Source organism: Haemaphysalis longicornis, unplaced genomic scaffold (assembly GCF_048455015.1).
Source record: "Haemaphysalis longicornis isolate Haplotype H1 unplaced genomic scaffold, Haemaphysalis longicornis Haplotype H1 scaffold_76, whole genome shotgun sequence".
NCBI classification, from domain to species: domain Eukaryota; kingdom Metazoa; phylum Arthropoda; class Arachnida; order Ixodida; family Ixodidae; genus Haemaphysalis; species Haemaphysalis longicornis.
The window spans coordinates 1,175,617-1,197,062 of NW_027526436.1; the positions used below are offsets into that span (position 1 = coordinate 1,175,617).

The window sequence follows — 21,446 nt, forward strand, 5'->3', positions numbered from 1 at the left end:
GTAAATTCTTTTTTTACAGATACATGAAAATGTTCCCACCGGCCTAGTTTGCTTCTTTTAGAAATATATAATTTCTTTACTGAAATGAAAATAAAACGAGGAAGACATTTTAGTTTATCAAGCTTTCATTACATGGAACTATCTGTCTAGCAAGCGAGAGTGTTGCTTATTTCTTTCAGTAATGAAGTGACATGTATTCAAAATAGGCTATCTGGGCCGTTCGGCGCGTTTTCATGAATCTGAAATTTTTTTCCTACTGATGCACAATGGTTTTTAAGCCATTGGTACGGAAGTAGTAAGTGCATAGGAATGTTGACAGGTGTGTCCCCCTTAATCGGGTGTATTCTGTAGTTTGTACGAGGATGTAACGAAACGACAAAACATCCTTTAAAAGGTCCACGACAAAAAAATAGAAGGTTGGTTCACTAAAAAAATGCTTTCCTCCTATACAAAGGTACCAACTTTAGCGCGAACTTCGAACAAATAATGGAGATATTAAAGAAAAGATGTGGAGCAGTGGCGACTCCCTAGCCACCCTCTGGCAGTTTTTCTATGACGTCACATAATCTTGTTCGTGCGATTGGCGGCCGATGACCTAGACCATTGCCACGGCACATGACCGCACAACTTTAGTGGGTTGATTGATTGATTGTGGAGTTTAACGCGCCGACGCAACGCAGTCGATGAGGCGCGCCGTAGTGGAGGGCTCCGGATTAATTTTGACCACCTGAGGATCTTTATCGTGCGCCGAAACCTCGCACACACGGGCGTTTTTGCTTTTCGCCTCCATCAGAAAAGCGGCCGCCGCGGCCGGGAATCGAACCCGCGACCTCGTGCTCAGAAACACAACGTCTTAGACACTGAGCCACCGCGGCGGGTACAACTTTATTGGGGCCTTTTGTTCCGTTTGGTCGCATCACTTAAATGATAACGAAAGTTAACACATTGGAAATTACGTTTTCAGTTCTGGTTCGTATGACGTCACTCCTGCACATGACACGTCACTGAGGCGCCCAATTTGAAGTTTTTCGAGGCTTATTACGACTTTTCGGTTTAAAAACATCTCCTGTGTTCAGAATGAAGCTGGCTGAGGTACTGAGCGCTAGTTCTTTCTAATTAAACAAAGTTGTGTTTTGTATTCACGGCCATTTAAAGGGCGCTATACTTTGCTTTTTTTTCTTGAGTGTAAGGGTGGAGTGTAAGGGTGTAAGGGATAAGGTGTAAGGTGTAAGGGTGAAAGGTTTAAGGGTGTAAGGGTGCAAGGTGGAGTTATAGACAGCGAAAATCGCCTTTAATGGTGCAAACTACTTTTCAGCGATTCGTAGAGATGTCGGACCCGGTGCTTTCTCTAGGACAACTTTGCTTTTTACGCGAATAGCGAAGTTATTGAATGCATTTCACCAGCGAGGACAAGAAAAGGACAAAGATGGACGCAGGATACATTTGTCGTCCTTTTCTTGTTCTCGGTGCACTGTAAAATCATTTACAAGTGTGTAAATCACTATGTATAACAGTCCTACTCCCTAGCAAAAAACAACAGACACCGTTTAAGGGTGTTTGTCGTTTATAATATCCTTGCACTCTAGCAAAAACACAAGAATGCACCCTTTAAAAGGGCGTTTTTCTTTATTTTTAATGTGGTGCAGGGGTGTTATTTTAGACAATAAGGGTGTAAGTCATTTTAGCCTCACACCCTTCTGTGCTGCTTCGCAAACAACAAAAGTTCGCTACGCGAGCACTTAGTGGGCGGCGCGTTTAGCGGATGGGGTCATTCCCTTCTCCCACCGCGCCGTGCGTGGCTTTCTTCGACGAGTACTCGCCCACCTCCTCTGTGGCATCAAAGCCTAGAAACAACTGCCTTGGGAGTCGTGTGTTGATCTGTAAAATGGCTTTCGCCATTAAAAACTGACTATTGTTGTTTTTAATAAAAAAAACACTACACCGCTCACCTTCGACGAGAACGAGCACGTCTTCTATGCGCGTGAGGTACCGAGGGTCGATGAGCGGGTAGTCGAACGGGTTGGTCGAGCGTAGCCGGATCCAGCCTCGAGACTTCGGTCGCAGCAGCACCGGGTACATGGTGAACGAGTCCATGTTCAGGTATGGCCTGTACACGCGGTCGAAGAGCTGCGTCCAATCCAGGGAGAGGGAAGGACAGGAAGGACGACTTTAACACGAAGGGATACTTAAACGCGAAAATTTTCGCCTGTCTGTACGTCCCTGTGTCTGTTCAACACTCGATTCAGGCATCCGGACAAAATTTTAAATGAATTTCTTAACACGAAGTTTACTTCGGCAAAACTCTTCCGAAGGGTTAAATCTGAAAGCGCACTTTATGCATAACAAAATTGTTAAAAAAAATTAGGTAAATTTGAGGAAGAGCATGAGTACATAAACGATATCTGCGGTGTTCTTGTTATGAAACATACGTGCTGCTTGATTTTTGCCCTAAATAGAACAAAGTACCTGATCAAAATGTTTTGAACCAAAAATACAAAAACTGCTCGCCCGCAACCATAGCCCTCGTGGCGGCGGTCCCACAGTAACGAAAGGTTCCACTTGATATACCGCGAGCAATGGAACGCGGAAAAATTGAATTGACCGGAGAAAACCTCCACCATGTTTATCGTGGGAGGAGCGAGACGTGACGGACGAGCGTAAAAGGTCTCAGGTAAGAAAGAGGGGCATTTATCTGACAGAGGCGGCAGAAGACTATGGTCTTTCGACGGCATTTGCAGCGAAGTGAGCCGACACGCGGCGAGTTTCTTTTTCTAGAAGTGCGCATAGATACAGGTCTTTTTGTCTTCAGTTCGGAATTTTTATCACCTTACGGGGAACCGCTTCACGTTGTTTACATTTACACGAAATTTTGAGATATTTTCTGCGGCTCTGGTAATTTGCATTGAAGTCTCCCCTTTTGTATCCCGCAGACCGACTCGCATGACAGGCAGGTTGATATGTTGCACCTTACCAGATGTAACTTCCGCGCAATTATTTCCAGCTACTTCTGAGTTGACTAAAACCACACCGTATCTTTAGCTACTCTCGTTCGAACAGCGAAGGTCTGCAGCATGAAATAAATGAATGAATGAATCAGTGAAACTCACTGCTTGGACATTCAGCGCAGCTCTTGAGGAGCAAATGATTATGCAAGTGCTGTAAACTCATTCGTCGCAATGAAATTCCCACACGTAACGGAATGTGGCACTGACGTACACAGCCCCAACATCGTACTCAGCATCATATATCAAGATACATGGTGAGCTAACTAACAATATACATGTAGGCCCTTTTAAAAGTATGCCTGATCATCGAGTCCCTCTGCCTCGCGAACGTAGGACTGTGCCCTATGTACACGCTGTGCTATGGTTTATGTTTGAGGCGTGGACAGACGAAACACAAGAAGAGGACAACACGAGCGCTTTTTTTTACTACTGTAGAAGTCAAATAAAACGACAAAAGCTCCAGAAAACTATCATCAGAAGTACCGCTGCTGGTTGTGAAGGCAAACTCGTCATTCTCATCAGTAATACATTGTTTAACACAGTGCATCAGTTGGTCATAGGGAATGGAATAGAATAAGTCCTCTACATCAATGCTCACTGCGCTGCACAGTCCCGGGTTATCCGTTAACAAGTAGTCGACGACGTCCTCCGAGTTACACACCAGAAAAGAGTCCACGTAGCGGAGTTTGGCGAGCGAAACCGTTCTGCTCTAGTTTCAGAAGCTCGCAACGCGGTGCTTCGCATATATATATTTCTCAAACAGTATCAACTGTGCTTAGCGGCCTAACCGTCTGAGTTGCCACGTTTGCTTCCTTTAGCAATAGCAAATAGGTGCTTGTCGCTCGTTTTGCTTCCCACCAGTGCCGGCTTTCATCCGCCATTCCCTCTGCTGCTTTTGCCGCAGCGTTGGCCGCAGACTTCATTGTACCATTTGTGCAAGCGGTGGTGGATGTCACGGGCACCGTCTAGTCAGAGGCAGTTGGTACACCGCGGTTCTACTTGTGGCCTAACTGGCAACGTCACCAGCTTTACAAAGGCATCCCTCTCCGCCCTTGCGCGCAGCCCTCTCGACGCGCTCTCTCCACTATCTCGTTCTGTGCTTTTGTATTGCTTGTACTGTTGACGGAGAGACGCGGCACTGCGAAGCGACGCGAAAACTTCACCTTCATGCCTCACTTATTGTCCACGCAAAAATATTAAGCCAAGTTCTCCCAGCCACAGGGCTTCACCTATAGTTCATACCACAAGCTGCATGTAGCACTGTCGAGGCTACACTGTTGTCAATGGAGCGTCCACTAAGGAACTCACCGTGAAGGGGATTTTGAAAGGACCTTTCAGTCTCCCCTTCCGGCAGGTGCAACCGAGACTCGAGAAGCCCCTGCACCTATTCTTGCTTCCCTTCGCGGTGAGTTAGGCCCCCTCAGTGGACGCTTTATTGACAACAATGTAGCCTCCACAGTGCTGCATGCAGCTTGTGGTATGAACAATAGGTCAGGACGTTCACTGATGGGGAACGGAACTGTTCATTGACGCACGGTCTCTAGGTGCGACACCCGGCCGCGCCGGCCGCTCTATGGTTGTAGGCGAAAAGCAAAAACGCACGTGTGTACCAGATTTCGGCGCAGGGTAATATCCCCAGGTGGTCGAAATTAACCCGGAGCCCTCCACTGCGGCGCGCCTTATCCAGCGTTGCGTAGGCGCGTTAAACCCCACAATCAATCAATCACAGGGTCTCTGATAGGGTAACACGAACTGTACACGTACTTCGTCTGTCATGCCCATCACGCGTCGTATCGTGCTGCCTCCGTCGGCAGCAGGGCTGCTGGACACGAAGTGTATCTCCACGTCAGGCCAGTCCTCGTGCGCTGCGTTGAACTTGGTTCGGATAAAGCCCACACCTTCCACGCCACCGGGAATCGTCAGAGGGCCTGTGTAGGAAGACTGGCATGTTGGGTGAAGTCTGCACTATAAAGTGATTTACACCCATAAGAGTGGAAATCCCACCATATTACTAACACCATTACACCCTAGCAAAAACAAAAACAAAGGAAAACGCCATTTAAGAGTGTTTGTTGTATAGTTTCTACCACCCATACACCCTCGCAAGAACAAAAGAATACTCCATTTTAAAAGAGGGTGTCTTGTTATTACACCCTTGCAAAAGGTGTTTGCACTTGTTTTTTGATAGGGTGTTAACGGTTATAGCCAAAGAGAGTGTCTATCGTTTGAGAATGTGCGAATGCTACAGAGGCCAGAAGTATGAAATGGGTTCGCTGGATGCGATTTACACCCTGAAAGGTGTAAATTACTGTTTTTACTTACACCCTCAGTCAGCATCAGTAAGCACAACTCTTGTAGACCCGCCGCGGTGGCTCAGTGGCTAAGGCGTTGCGCTGCTGAGCACGAGGTCGCGGGTTCGATTCCCGGTCGCGGGCGCCGCTTTTCTGACGGAGGCGAAAAGCAAGAACGCCCGTGTGTACGAGATTTGTGCGCACTTTGAAGATCCCAGGGTATTGTGCAGACTTCCGGCGGCTCGCTGATCTGTAGCACGTGATCACGTGAGGTGTTTCATTTAGACTTCGAGAATATCGTCCCAAATCTGGTGCACACTGTTGTTCTTGTTTTTCACTTACATCTCGAGGGGAGCCACTGCAACCGAAAGCCGAACTCCTGACCTGCCACACAACTCACGCAATGATTTGTCATAAAATTTCTGCGCTTGTTCTGAACCCTACCTTGTCCTTTGATGAAGTAGTCGAATGCAGTCTTTGGGTTGAAGCGCTTCCTCACCACGGAGACGGAGTCGTTGATCATGAAGCTGATGCCAGCGCCACCAATGTGGTCCTGGAGGTTATCGCCCACGGGGAGGTCACTGACCACTGAAACCTGAGAATACGCGACTCTAACTATAATTCAAGAAATGCCCCGAGAAATCCACAGTCGTTATGGCCACATAAGTTTAGTAATGCATTCTTCTCGCGACTAACGGCCCTCAGGCATTGATGCCTAGGTTAGATTAAAAAAATCTAGCAGCACCTTTCCCTACTCTAGAAGATTCAGAAGATAGACCGCAGCGGGGACATTTTCATGGAATAAATATTTAGGCGAAAAGGTTCTCGCCAGTATTGTCGGCTATGATTAAGCTATAATTACGCAGGATTTCACATCACTGGGCAAGTTAGAAATGCCTTTGTAATCGCAGCTTGAAAGCGAGATTTGTTTCGCGTTTATCGACACCGGTGGCTTGTGCACTGCTTAGTGCGGGCATGCGTGCACAGTGACTTTTGGACAACTGCCTATTGACGAACCTTTGTGTTGCTTTGTAGACTAGCTGGAGGTTATGGTCAGTGCTTGCCACATACCTTCGCAGTTCAGGGCAATGTTTACTCAGCGTTAAGCGAATGCTGTTATCACTTCAACTTCGTTTATTTCTCATTCCGTAAGCGGTGGTAAAGAATGCTTTTACGCATTGTAAGATAATAACGAGAGAAGGAGAGACAGGATTTCGGCTTACACCGAGCGATTCCAGGTGAAGTCGAGGACCGACGCCGGACAGCATTAGGAGCTGAGCGCTGCCGATGGACCCAGCCGACAAGATGACCTCCCTCCTGGCTCGAACGATTCGCTGCAGCCTTCTGTACCAAAACACTACGCTGTGGGCTCTTCTCTTTTCATCGAAGAGCACCTGCAACAGATTTTTTGCAAAGAGATTTTTTTTTCGCAGAGCAGCCCATGACACAGTCTGCAGGCCTTGCCTGAAGCTTATGCTGTATGCTTCAGCATGGACCGATTCTGTTTGGTATAGCGTTCCTGTAATAACTCATAATGCCGCCAACACGCAGAAATAGCTTTACAATGGTTGGTTTATTGTGTTTTACTGTACCACAGATGGAGTGAAGCGGATCGCGGCAGTTCCCTCTTATGACCATCACATTTCATACATAAAGTTACAGTGCAAAACTTCACTGTAACAGCGTGCAATGCTTCCAGGGCTAAAATGCGTAATAGGGCGCTCCTACGACAAGGAAAGCAGTGCACAAGGCAGACCAAAGCAATGAATTTGCCAATCTTGGGAACAAAATTATTGTAGTTAGGATTTCGTTAGGGTTACGTGAACAGACTAAGCTTGCATACGTTTACTGCTGCAACATTTTCTATTCTGTATTTGTTACAAGAGGAACTTCGAGATGGCGCTACATGTGTAAGCGGAGTCCGGATACAAGCGCTTCTAGAATTTGGGCGGACGACGTGTCCATTTTTGGTAATTCACTACTGCCTTCTTCTTCAGTTATTTAGGCAGAATATTTTTCCAGCGCTTTTTCAAGCAAAAACGCCCGTGCGTACAAGATTTCGGCACACGTTAAAGGTACGGATTAATTTTTACCACCCAGGTGGTCAAAATTAATCCGTACCCCTCCACTGCGGCGCGCCTCATCGCCTGCGTTGCGTCGGCGCGTTAAACCCTACAGTCATTCAATCGAAGCGACACGGAGTGTTACAATATGTTTATTTTTCGCTGGGAGCTACTTCCGTAGCTTAAACTGCATGGCACACTATATTACGGGAGCGCTTCTGCACTGCTGATCACACCTGCAACAAGCTTCTAGCCGCGACACACGAGCGGTTTCAATATTTCGACAGGATTTTTCGCTACTCCACGATTCAGTCAATCACTCACAAAACACCCGTTATAAACTGACGTACATCACGCCCCTGTTAATGAATGGGCTGATGTCATAATATGCAGGACAAAACAGATATTATACCATGTCTTATTTATTTATGTATTGATTGATTGATTGATTGATTGATTGATTGACTGATTGATTGATTGATTGATTGATTGATTGATTGATTATGACGTTTAGCGTGCCGATGATACACAGACGATGAGGCGTGCCGTAGTAGAGAGCTCCGTATTAATTCTGATCATCTGGGATCTTTAACGTGCGCCGAAAGCTCGAACGCGCGGGCGTTTTCGCTTTTAGCCTCCATCAGAAGCGGCCGCCGCGGCCGGGAATGAAACCCGCGTTTCATCGTCGCGTTTACTGCCTTCTTTCAGTTCCAAAGATATTAATGATTGTTTATATTTCCAGGAAGCAAATGAAATTGGTTGAAATTGTCATGCTCCGATGATAAAGCAGCTTATGATAAGCCTCCTGTCTCTGAAATGGAGAGAAAGAGAGAAGTAGGAAACAACTTTATTTAAGCAAGGGGTCACACTAGCGCGGTGGCCACCGTCCGAAGGCTGGAGGCGACTTCGTGGCTATTTTTACCAGGCCATCTTATATAGTCAGGTGAGAGCTACCAGACGCCTCTCTCCCCCGCTAGCTGCTGGTGATTAGAGGGGAGGGGTATTTGGGAGCATTCCTACGTGGACTGACTTAGTGAGGCGTGCTACCCATGAACGGGGCATGCTGCCGAAGGGCATTCTGTTGGATGGATGTGATGGAGGCTGGCTCTGCTTGGGAAAGCGTCCGTTTGCAGAAGCCGCAAAATACGCGCCTGGATTTTCTGAAACGCAGTGTCTAAAGTTACGTCCGACGGAACTTTAAGCCAGTTTCTAGAGTTACGTCTGATGGAACTTATAATTTATAACTAGGGTTACGTCCGACGGAACTTTCAGCCAGTTTCTAGAGTTACGTGTGACGGAACTCAGAATTTAAAACTAGGGTTACGCCCGACGGAACTTTAAGCCAGTTTCTAGAGCTACGTCCTACGGAATCCAGAAATGAAAACTACAGTTACGTCCGACGGAACTTTAGGCCAGTTTCTATAGCTACGTTCGACGTAACCCAGAAGTGAAAACTAGAGTTACGACCGACGGAACTTTAGGCCAATGTTTCGAGTTACGTATGGCGTAACGTAAACCACAGAAAAAAGTTTACAGCTTACGGCCCCAAATACCGTGATGCTCTATATGTGTAATCTACACGCAATTAACATTATTGAAATAGTCGCTGTTACGATACATGACATCAAATTCCAAAACACAAACGTTGCTGCTTTACTGCCAAACTTGTTCGGAATGAGTAAATCACAGGTAACATGTTCGGCAGCGCCGGTTCCCCGTCGGACGAGTGGTCAGGAGCGTGACATAAGCGCCCACACTGCTGCAGCGGTGTTGGTTCGAATCTCGCCTGGGTTTATGGAGTTTGATTTTTTAATTAAGGGATTAAGATTTTTGTGTACTTGTCGATGTACACTTTTTTCCATATGCAACACATGCAAGCAAAGGAGAAGACGGGAATTATTACAATAGAACCTCCTGCCGTGGGCACAGTGCCAGTTTGTAGCGTCTGCAGTTTGTGCCGAGAACTAATTTACATGGGTCAAGATCTTTTAACAAATGTAATTAATAGGTCCGGGTGCATAAAGCCAGCTGATTAATCGGGTTAAAATATTTAACCGATGCCCAGACCTATTAATTTGTGTTTTCGAATTTGACGTCATGTATCGTACAAGCGACCATTTTAATAATGTGGCGTGTAGATCACACATATACAGCATCACGGCGTTTGGTGCCGTTTGCTGAAAAATTTTTTGTGTGCTTTACGTTACACCGTACGTAACACAAAACAGTGGCCTAAAGTTCCCTCGGACGTACCTCTAACTTTCAATTCTGGTTTACGTCGGACGTAGCTATAGAAACTGGTTTAAAGTTCCGTCGGACGTAACTGTAGTTTGCAATTTTGGGTTCCGTCGGACGTAACTTTTGACACTGCGTTTCTGAAAAAGGCCCCGAATTCAAAGCTGGCTCCGGTTCTTATTGTCACTCGCCTTGGTGGCCTGTGCTCGCACGAGGATGTGCAGGTTCCGTCGTCCCCTGCACGGCTCCAGGAACGCTTTGGCCGTGCTACAGCGGGCACCGCGCCTCAAAGTGCTTTGCGGAATGGAAAAACCTGCAAGAGGAACGGAAGGAGGAAAATAATAATCGGCTTCGAGGTCGCCGTAGTAATCATTACCGGTACCAGAAATTTAAGCTTGAATGCCGCTACTAACTGTAAACCGCCGCGGTGGCTCAGTGGCTAAGGCATTGGGCTGCTGAGTCCAGAGACGCGGGTTCAATCCCGCCCACGGCGGCCGCTTTCTGTAGCGTGAGCTACACTGGCCGAGGTTGAGCAGTTTCGCGTGGCTCCTGGACTGCCGTGCTGCGCATGCGCGAACAGCAGTCAAGTCACACAGCGCACAGAACATTGCTCGCTGCCCGGCGTCTCTCACACACCCCACGCGCCCAGCGCCTTCACCGACCTCCGTTCCGCACGTGGCGGCCCGGTCCACTTGATGATCATGCGAGGGGTGGCATGGTGTGGAACCGATGCTCGTGCGTCGCAGCAACACCGGCGTGCGCCTGTGGAAGCAACTTAGCTATGGGGCGATTGGTCACGCTGCGACGGAGCCGCTCGATAAATATACATGTCACATAATGCGTATACAGTCAAACCAGGTTACAGCGAACTGCAACATGGGCCATGATTTGTTCGATATATCTGATAGTTCGATATAGCCGAACCCGCCTTTAACGAGTTTATTGTTACGAGTTCGCAATACGCGGGAATCCCCTTGCCATCCCCGCATGCAGAAACGAACGAAAAAAAGTATGTCATTACCATACACAAAACAATAGATTTATTACAAATAATAAATATACTTTCCGCCTTAACGCTTTAACTGCCTGCTTCCAAAAAAAGCGGTGATTTTCGTTTTCCCTTTCGTTTCGGCAGCGTCAACTATACTCGGATACAACTCAAGAAAAATGCGGCTTTTCCTCATCAAAGGACCCCCCTCCAGCCAGTGGTGTCACCGTATCAACGTGACGTCATGGTAGACTGCCTCTACGCCGCGTTCACGGAAGAAATCACAGAGCATGTTCTTCCGCGCTTACGGACTTTACCAAAATGGCCACCTGCGCTGTTCGCATGGCTGTTCGCGTCAATCCATCGGCGTCGTCCGGCTCTGAGAATGATTTTTAGTGCCGTTCAGTCGTATTCCTTGTTTGCGTGTTGTGTGCAGTGTTCTTACCATGCTCGGTAACGACAACCGCTATGGTGTTTTTTTTCTGCTTTGTGAGCGACCGGCGTTGCCGGGAAGCAGCCGCCGCGGCCGGTACTGGATTCTGTGTTCGCTGCATGATACAAAACGATCGTCGTCATCCTGTGCGGGCGTTTCGTCTTGAGCGTGAAGTGCTTCTCGTTCTACCGTGTAGTTCCTCCTGTGTCTGTGCTACCCACGTTATCACCCCAGTGACTGCGACAGAGGGCGATAACTCCTTGTTTATTTCTCGTTCATTACGCCAGTCGTAAATATTACTGTTGTGCATAGCGCGCGACGTTAACGCCATGGAGAGTTATGCTCGGGGCCACTATATTATCTCTGTGCACGAGGCGAAACGCAAACAGCGAGATGTTGCGCGCTGCATTTCGTTAGAGCATATGTTGAGCCGTGTGTCCCAAGTCCACGCAGGGCGCAAGCGTAGTCGCCCAAATTATGATCAAGTCGCCAAATACAAGAAGCTGAATTATCGCGTTTTTTTGAACGTGAACGCGTACGAGCTGTAGCTTAGCTGCGTGGTGTGATTTAATATGCCACCTTTTTCATTTTGATTCTCGGTTACGCTGAGATTCCATTGTTAATTGTGTTATTTGCAGCTGGCCTGTTTTCGTCGCCTGTTTTATATTGGAGCGCTTTAAGTTGTTGTTTTGGACAAAAACATTTGTGAATCAAATACGAATAGGGATCTGCGCTGAGTTTGCATTGTCTATGATAATAAAAATTATGCATGAGTATTACCACTGTAAGTTCAATTTCATTATCTTACTTAGGCTTCGCGAATAAGCTGTGCTTCGTGATAGTGAAATTTCATGAGCTAGATTTCACCAGTATGACCAGCTGCAACAGTGCATGTGAAGACATGAAACGCAGCACTGAAATCAAATAAACCACTTTCAGCTTTTCCTACACATGCGCATGCATATCCTTCACCAATCGAATTATTGAATCAGAGATGTGCATTATTGAAGCTATATAGGCACTGCTCGCCTTGTGTTCATATCACTTAAGTAAGAAGCTGCTGCTGTAATGGTAATTTTTATGCATGTGCTGTTAATTCGAGAAAGAGGATTCAGGGTGGAAAACATGTGAGAATTTCACCCATTTTCCCTGTCGCATCACAAGTGGCTGCTGGAGCAAGAAGCTCACTCAGCAGTGCTCAACATCGTGGATGCTAAGTCAGTGCTCAACCTCGTGGATGCAGCTAAGCTGCTACTTGCTGCAGCGCTGTTCACAATGCAACACGTGCAATGTCTACGCATATGTTAGGAGTGTGAATCACAATGACAGCACATCAATTGATGCCAAATTCATAACACGGGCAATAAAGTATGTCTGAAGGGTTACTTAGTGATCTGTACCATAGAAAGTTATCTGATCTGCACTGGTTGATGTATGACATGTCGGTTGAGTGAACGCATGGAAACACACATATGGCACATATCGCTCCGCTGAAACTGGTCAATGCATATCGTACTTTTCTTGTTACGCAAGAGCGAGAATCGGATCATATGCTAAGGAAGAAATTTATTATCTTGCCAAAAATTCACTACATGAAATTATTCCCATACGTGGGAGGATCGATTGACGTCAACATTGTTTCCTCTTCCCAAAGCTTTGGGAATTGTTTTTATTGACGTTGTGCTTCTGCATTTTATCCAGTGGCTTAGAAAACAGATAATACATATTTATCCTAATTCCTGCGTAATACTGCAGACAGCCAGATAGAAGCTAAACAGAATCAAAGTAGAAATAAAACACCGAAGCAACTTTTCTGGTCCTCACTGCTATCATAAGTTAGATTTGGCTCAGAGAGCTAAATAGACACACTGCTGAATTATGCAGAGCAAATGAAATGAGCAATAAGATACCGAAGCAGATTCATTTGTTCTTAACGCTCTATCAGAAGACAACTTGGCTCAGCCAGCCACACAAGCAGACAGTTACAAGCTTTCATGTAGGCATTTTATTTGGAACTGTTTCTGCATTCCATACGGGCGTAAGTGCCCAAATATTGTAAAAAACTTGCAGTGAAAATTCAAACTAGTTCTTGTTCTGTAGGTGAAACTTGCCTTTATCACGTTTACAGTGTCGCACAAGGAGCCCCAACGCCACACACCGCAGAAGTGATTCTGCTTGAAGTGAATTTGTGAACTCGCTTGACTCGGCTTGCACATACCTCATGCTATATATGCGAATAGTCACCCTCGTCATGCAGTGTAAGCGTGGCTTTACTTCCAGAAAATAGTTTGGAACAGTGCGGGTCTTCGCTAGCTCGAGATGTACGATTTCCTTTTATGAATACATCTGCCGCGCAGTATCCTGTAACGACGGAACTTATTCAGCTTAATTCCTGCCCCACACTTATAACAAATGAGATCAGAAACCAAGCACTGCAACAGCCTTTTCTTATTCTCATAGATACATATCAAGGCAATCAACCATGAGCCCGCACCACACAACACACCGCTCCGTTCACTACAGCAAATGAGTTCATAACCCGATTGTTGCAATAGCTTCTGCTGCCCTCACTGTTAAACTGTAAGATCACTGTTGAGTCTACGACACAGCAGACAACACTGAGTAATGGCAAATGAGATTACAAACCAAACATTGCAATGGTCTCTTCTGATTCTCATAGCTACATGTCAAAGCAATCAACCCTGAGCAAGTTACGCACCACACACAGGCTGCTCAGTTAGCTCCAGAAATAAGTCTTAATAAAGCACACAAACGGCATATCTGGTCTTCTCTGCTGTCTGAAAGAGTTTCTTGCTTCTGCAGCTATGGAAACACAGGTACTTAAGCTAAACACCGCACTCCACACTAACTGAACGAGGCAAAGGCTGCACTGGCGAATAGGTCGCAGCCTTACACATCTTGAAAGGACTTGATAGCAGATAGGTCACTGTCGGAGTCCATGTCTTCACCCAGATGCATTATAAAATAGCTGGAACATGCGCACTTGCTTCACCGTCTCCTCTGAACTTTTTTTCAATGCTGATCACAAGCTGAAGGGTGTTTGCCCAGAGCTTAGCTGTTACCTTGGCAACTTCTTCCCTCAGGAGCACCTGTACATCTGCCAGCTTAAATGTGTCATTTCTTGGTGCGACGCCTCACCTCATCTGTGCCCATATGCGCTCAAATGGACTGAGCTCACAATGGCAGGGCTCCCGAATACATCCTGTCCTTTCAGCTGCACTGTCAATACGATACCTCATTTACCGTGTCTTAACAGAGGCCACAAGGATGAGTGCTCCGTTTTAAGCGTTTTTCATCCCAAGCAAGTCCTTCGGACGTCACCCAGTCCTGAACAACATTTTTGCGCGAAGTTGTCGTAGGCACTGATTCTTCCAGCAACGAGTGGTTCGAGGTATTGTCCACGACAATTACACTACCGAGTGGCAGTTGTGGCAAAACGGTCCCAAACCACCTTTCGAAGCGGGTGTCGTCCGTCTCCTCGTGGTAGTCGCCTGCCTTCGTACCCCGAAAGATGTCCAGGCACCCACCGACGAAGCCACCCTCGCTGTCGATGAGCGTTACAATCAGGCGCTATCATTTCCCTGACGGCTGCTTCAAACCTGTCGTCAGACCACGCATGAAGGCGTCGTGGTGGGAAGCAACCGTCGTGTCCGTCAAACAGTCGATATCGTGTGTCCCGCATTCACTCAGGTTTCATCAAAGTAGAATATCTTTCGATTTTCAATCCTGTACCTGGCGATGTCGTAGAGGTACACTTGCTGCCACGCGCAATGGCGTGCCGGTCGATCAGCAGCGAGTTCCAGCTCCTCTTCTCATACCTGAACCCGATGTCATTCAGCAGCCGGCGCACAGTCCATGGCTTGAGAGGAGTAACATCGCCGCTAGCGTTGACATCCGCAGCAATTGCCGTCACTGTCGGGATCCCACTGCGGCAAAAAGGGCGATGCACGGACGACCGCAATGCGCACTTCGTGAAGTCGTCGTACACTTCTGTGCGTCGTCTCTTTCCACCGCTTCGCGGGCACTTTCGGGAGGGCGTCGCAAGATTCCCATCGTTATTTTTCATCTCCTTCTTCACGTCCATTACCAAACTCACGCGGATTCCAAGAAGATCGCTCATTGTCGCGACCGTTTCTTCAACGCTGCGTTCTGGGTGTAGATGCCGCAAGCGAACGTACGCGTTCCGGATCATCTCCTGCCCGCAGCTGAAGATGACACGACGCTTTTGTTTTTCTTGTACCATCGGCGTAGCCGGCGTAGCGTGGATGGGAACGCACCACAAGAACGATAACGCAGACTCGGACGCCACTTCTTCGGGCTCCAAACCGGAAAAGGAAACAGGCAATGCATAAAACCAGAAGCAAGGGGTTGAGGGAAAACCCGGAAGAGCAGAAATTTACCATCAGCAATAAAAATGAAACTCACTACTCCGGCTGATGAATAAGTTTTCACGCGTTGCATTATATCGGCAAATAAAAAAATTTTAGCTGAGGTTCTTATCTCGGCCCAAAATGAAGGCGTCCTGAAGAACTCCTTTTCGGCGCGGACTCACTCAGAAAAGCTTGGCTCCGAGCGCTGCCTGCAGGTGCAAGGCGGTCGGCCGCGACGTCACGTTGGTAGAGCGACACCATTGGCTGGATGCGGGGTAGTGGAAGTGGGGGATTGGGCTACGCCCCTTTTTTCTTGACTTGTATCGGAGTATAGCACAGCATTCTTTACACGAGACATTGTTTGCACCAGTTCGAGTCCGTGACCTTCAATATCCAAGAAATAATGGCGGAGGACATCCACTGCCGAAAGCACTTCAATAGGCGTCGGACGGCTTTCGTTCGCGACCTCCTCTGCCTCCTCGGTGCTTTTCATCAGCATTACGATGGTGCTGCTGACGGTGCCCGTGTCTGAGGGGCTTACAGTGACGGCAACGCCGTCGTCGAAACTCGGGAAATCTTCGAAGGACACTCCTTTCGGCGCAGCATCGAGAACATTGGCGAGCTGCCGTATTGGTCTGGACTCACTGACTGGGCGGGTTCCGCCGTGAGTTCCGCGCGTCGGAAACAGTTACGGAAAGTGTCGGGCGTCATGTCACTTCACACGAGGCGCAATGTCTCAGTCACGGCCTTTGCTCAGTGGTCGCGGCAAATCAACATCTCAATCGCCGCTCCGAGAACATGCATTTTGGCGGCCATTCTAAACACGCCGAGTTCGATATATCAGATGTGAAGTTCGTTATAAGGAACATGTTTCGCGTGTGTTTCCGTAACTGATTTGTTTTTGTTCGATATATAGCATAATTCGCTCTATGCGGGTTCGTTATAGTCGGGTTTGACTGTACCATGTGTGCGTCGTCGAAGCAGCAGTAAGCATGATAATCAAGCCAATCCTAGACAACCAGTAAAGCTAGGAATATCCAGCTGAACCTCTGCTCAGTATGTCCTATCATAGCCGAGCTAAGCCAGTGCTAATTTTTTTTTTTTTTTGATGGAGGCGAAGGCCGGAAACTTCCCTTTGTCGAGATTTCACGGCTCGTTAAAAATCCCCAGGTGGTCAAAATTAATCCGGAGTCCCCCTCTGCGGTGCACCTCAGGGCCCTGGTGTTGCGGCACCTGATCACATTCCTATTGGACATAGTAATCCATTACCCGCAGGTTTAAAAGGCATCGTGTACCGGTAAAATAAGTTTTACGGATTCATAGCAATGTTCATAACGGCCTATTTTGCCTATTTTAGAAATATACCACTTCTTTACTGAACTTAAAAACAATCAAGAAACTCAATTTAGTTTATCCAGTAATCTTTAGATGGCGATAGTTGTCTAGCAAGCAAGAGTTTTATTTTTTTGTTTCAGTAAAGAAGTGACACATCCCTAAAATAGCAAGCTATGCCGTTGTAAACATTGATATATATATATATTTGTAAAGCACGTCTTACTGGTGCACGATGGTTTTTATGTCCGTGGGACGGCCGAGCGGGCAAGGCGTGAGGGGCGTAAGGAGAAACCGCAGAGGCTTCTTTGTTATTCGCCGCGCTTTTGTGTCCACCCGGCGGGCGGGCCCGGAGACGACGCATACAAACGCTTCGGTCACCCCATAATAGCTGAAAGTGATGCAAGCTTTGGAAGGAGGATCTCCTTGCGTTCGTTTGAGAAGCCAGCGGAGGGGGACCGTTGACATTTTAACGAACGCGATTACTGCCATTAGAAATCCCGAAGCGGACGGGCGCTGGAGGTCAGTCAAGGGGTCAAACCTTGGGTCAAACACAGGAAGAGGCCACGAGACGTTATGTCTGTGGCAGTTGCACTGCTCAAAAATACTGGCGAAGTTAACAGTTCGTCAGACGTTTGAACATGGCGACTCGGCGTCTGGGATGCGTCTATAGGTAGGCGACGAGGCTGTGTTAGGCGCTCCACGTGTTTACAAGGGAAAGGAATTGTGGCGACGCGGAGCACAAACATAGGCGTGCACGGTATGACAATACTTTAAGACGTGCCGCCCGAGATCAGATTCCCGTCCTTCGGTCTGCGTTTAGTTGGTTGGTTTTCATTTCTGTTATATTTGTGTGTTGCGGAATACCGTTGGGTTTCTGTATAAGAGTGAGAAAGGTGGGTCACGTGACTATGTTGAACCCACCTAGCTTTGTTTGTCACGGTGGCCAATCAGTGGCCTAGTGTGGGCTAATCAATGAGCCATCCTTACTCTTACGTTGTGACGTCCCTTTTGCTGGCGAGGTTTTGTTAGTAAAACCGAGGAGATTGATGTTTTGCGGGACAGAGAGAGGAACAGGAGGAGAGAAGAGCGCGGCGAGCCCTGCTCGACGCGGGTCTTGCCCGACCTCTTGTTTGCGATCACGAGCCACGAGAGTTGTAAATACCTAGTGTAAATAAAGTGTACACCTTGCTTGGAGTAGCTCATCGTTTTGTTCGCCACGTGCCGTCGACCACGAGCCGTCGGTTCATCGGATCATGGCTTCGATCATCGAACATCGGCCGACCGATTACACCTTCATATTTTAACTGTTACTCTGTGCATTATGCAACGCCCTCTATTAAGGAGGAGTTACTGTCATCAAAAGCGCTGAGCAAGGAATAGAATGCGGCAACCTTTTCAATTTTAAAAGGGGGGCTGTTCGAGGGCTGGCTCTGACGACATAAAAAATAAAGCAGGTCTAGGGCCTTCGTATTTCGGTATAAGGCGGCTTATATTACCTTAGAACACGTCTTCTCAGCAACTCATTGGTATTTGGAGGTTAGGCCGACTTTAAGGAGATAGGGGTCAGTTTGGTCGTTGCAAGCTGGCTTTTCCACAGCGTTGTGCACAGTGAAGCACGGCCATCCAATGAGGGCTCATGGTTACACAAAACGGCTCTAATCTTCTGTTATTGAAAGTATCCCGAATCAAATTACATGAAAAGTATCCACTAAGCGTCCACTACGATTACACGGAGTTTCATAATATTGTCATAATTAGTTCACTGTGAAGTAGAAGCGTTACAGAATTAGTCTGCTGTGAATAAATAGAAATCTACGGAGGGACAATGCCTAAAAAAACGGATTTATCTGTTGTTGTACCGGAACTATCCGGAAACAAATATATATCACAATGAGCCGCTGAGACGCCTCTCCCATTACGCGCCACAGCTTCGCTGGCCATCCTTTTTTACCCAGTGGAAGGGCACTGAATATTTTCGGTTCTTGCTTTTTTGAAAAGCTGTTTGAACAGGTCCTGTTCGAGCAGGTCCTGTTTGAACAGGTCCTGATTGAACAGGTCCGGATTGCACGACCTGTTTGAACGACTAACCTGTTTGAAAAGGTCCGTTGAGGTCGATGTTCGGGTATCCCAGTGTCGCCCCCGCTGCGACGAAAGCGTGCGCCAAAGGAGATGCGTACGGAGGTGACGTCACGGTCAGGTAACCACCCCGACCGTGGTAGCCTGCGCTCGAAAACGAAAAAGCAGTTGCCCACATTGCCAAGTAATGCCCCGGTCACACGGCAAATGTAATGTCATTCAAAGCGAATGACATTAGCTGTTAAGGACATTTGCTTTGGCCGTGCGCGTCTGCATGACTGCAGCGACGACTAGTAAAGTCGCGGGAATGCATGATTGTAATGTAAATGCTTGCATAATCTTTGTATACCCTTTCATACTTTGAAAACAAAGCAAATCAACTTTTTTGGAAGGAAAAGGAGCGCATAACAATTGCAGTGCTCTACGGTGACAAGTACACATCACAAGGCCGAGGGCAGCAATTCATTTGTAGTTGAGTAGCAGCAACATGGCGGATTTAAGAAAGTGTTGTTTGCCTTCTCGTCTTTGTAAATCAACATTCAGGGGAGAATATTCCGCCGATACTTTTTTTGAGAGAATGCTTTTCAGTTTGGTCATTAAACTTCTTTGTTTAAGGGACAGGCCACCGCTGCTGAGGCTACAAATTCGCTTCGTATGCCAATGCAAATGTGTTCTCCGCACTATGTCCCTCAGCAAATGCCATTGGCACCGAATGTACTTTGGTATTCCCGTGTAGCACCAAACAAAATGGCTTTAACACCTAATGTCATTCGCTCCCAACCGCCGCGGCTGCTTTTCGGATGGAGGCGAAAAGCGAGGACGCCCGTGTGTACGAAATATCGGCGCATGCTGAAGATTCCCAGGTGGTCGAAATTAATCGGGACCCTCCGCTATGGTGTTGCTCATATACCAGGTGTACCTTCGGAACTTTAAACCCATCAATCAATCAATCAATCAATCAATCAATCAATCAATCAATCAATCAATCAATCAATCAATCAATCAATCAATCAATCAATCAATCAATCAATCAATCAATCAATCAATCAATCAATCAATCAATCAATCAATCAATCAATCAATCTGTTAATCAATCAATCGGTCAGTTAATCAATCAATCAATCAATCAATCAATCATTCAGTCAATTATTCAACCAATCAATCAATTAATCAATCAATCTATCAATCAATCCAACAATCAATCAATAATATCACTCGCTGTAACTGTCATTAGATCCATGAGTGAAACTTAAGCGCGAACAGACACAGGGACGAGAAAGGGAAACGACACCAGCGCTTAACGAACGCATCATTCCTCCTTGAAAGGAAGGCCCTACACACACCTGGCGCTGCACTGTTCAGACTGCGGTTGTAAGCCATGCTTCACAGACACGCAAGTTGTTTTTAAGCACACAGACCGTGCTACCAGGGAAACTGCTGAAGCCTTCCATATGCGGATTAAGGGTTCTGATTGTATAAGCCACCCGTCGCTGAGTATTCTAGATAAAGAAGTCCAACTTCTTTAGGAAAGGGGGTAGAAGATGAGGGGAAGAAAAAGAGGAGAAGGAAATGGGGCTGTTGTCGAAGTGCTGATTTCGTTTCCATTTTTCGTCCCTGTGTCTGTTCGCGCTTAAGTTTCACTCATGGATGTTCCCCAACTAGCTCGTCTCTCCATTTTGTCGTTAGATGTACCGTGTGACAGGTGCATATTACCCTTCGTCACGCACTTGTTTCGGCTCACCGTTGTAGGCGACCGCGTGATCTCGGTTGTCTTCGGACTTCATGAAGTACGGCAGAACGGAGTGCCAGCCCCAGCCCTTGCAGTCCAGTCGCTTCTCCCAGCGGTCGTAGTCACGCCGGTTACCCCGGATGTAGAGCATGTAGTTGAGCACGCTCGAGCCGCCCAGCACCTTCCCACGGGGCCAGAGGCTTTGCTGCGGGAGGGGGGTGGGGGGCATTTTCTGTACGGGCAACAACTGCTGCTACTACTACTACTCCTTCTACAAAACCGCAACAATGCCGGTTTTTGGCAAAACGGGGCACCTGTTGTTTTTTCCTTTAAAAAGAAGACACTTTGCAAAGGCATTTGTTTTACTCAAAAGATTTGGTGTTCTATTTTAGTTTCAGCGCTTTTCCAGTAGCAAACGATGCTTTATCCACCCAGAAATTGAACAACTTAACCCGAAATTTCAATTCTCGCGGAAAATCGCATGTTTCATGACGTGAGCAAAGATATATTGTTGGCAGGTATGTCAAACAAAAGCTGGTGTGTTTACGCGGGCTGCCGTGTATGAAAGAGACGTATGTCAATACACCCGTTTCATCGCCTTGGTTATCGCCCGCCTTCCGAGATGGCGCAGTGATACCGCTCCATGACCGCTGTTTGCACTCGCTTGGCCTGTGATCATTCTTTTCGTGCCACATTTTTGTTGCGGTTGATAGCAATCGTTTTGTGAAACATTGGGTATGATTCGACAAACCGGATCACGTGCCGCTAATGCCAGTTAGCCAGTGTCGTGTCAGACAAACCAAACGCAGCTGACGGTTGTGTTGGGCAGTGCCGGCCGGCGAAGGGCTGCACTAAATGCCTCTCTGTTGGTGTCTTTGTTCATAACTTCTACCGTTTGTC

The 21,446-nt window shown here is 47.2% G+C and overlaps 1 protein-coding gene across 1 annotated transcript in view; it reads right to left on the reverse strand.

Annotated features, from left to right (window-relative positions):
• The window catches only part of LOC144148095 (glucose dehydrogenase [FAD, quinone]-like), a 39,890-nt gene that overhangs the window by 11,732 nt on the left and 6,712 nt on the right, over positions 1–21,446 (reverse strand). The window contains exons 3-9 of the mRNA XM_077679683.1: positions 20,559–20,751; positions 18,830–18,961; positions 9,786–9,907; positions 6,520–6,690; positions 5,741–5,891; positions 4,770–4,933; positions 1,950–2,127 (exon numbers count right to left, since the gene is read on the reverse strand). Of these exons, the coding sequence (XP_077535809.1) occupies positions 1,950–2,127; positions 4,770–4,933; positions 5,741–5,891; positions 6,520–6,690; positions 9,786–9,907; positions 18,830–18,961; positions 20,559–20,751 (1,111 nt within the window). The remainder of the gene's footprint in view (positions 1–1,949; positions 2,128–4,769; positions 4,934–5,740; positions 5,892–6,519; positions 6,691–9,785; positions 9,908–18,829; positions 18,962–20,558; positions 20,752–21,446) is intronic.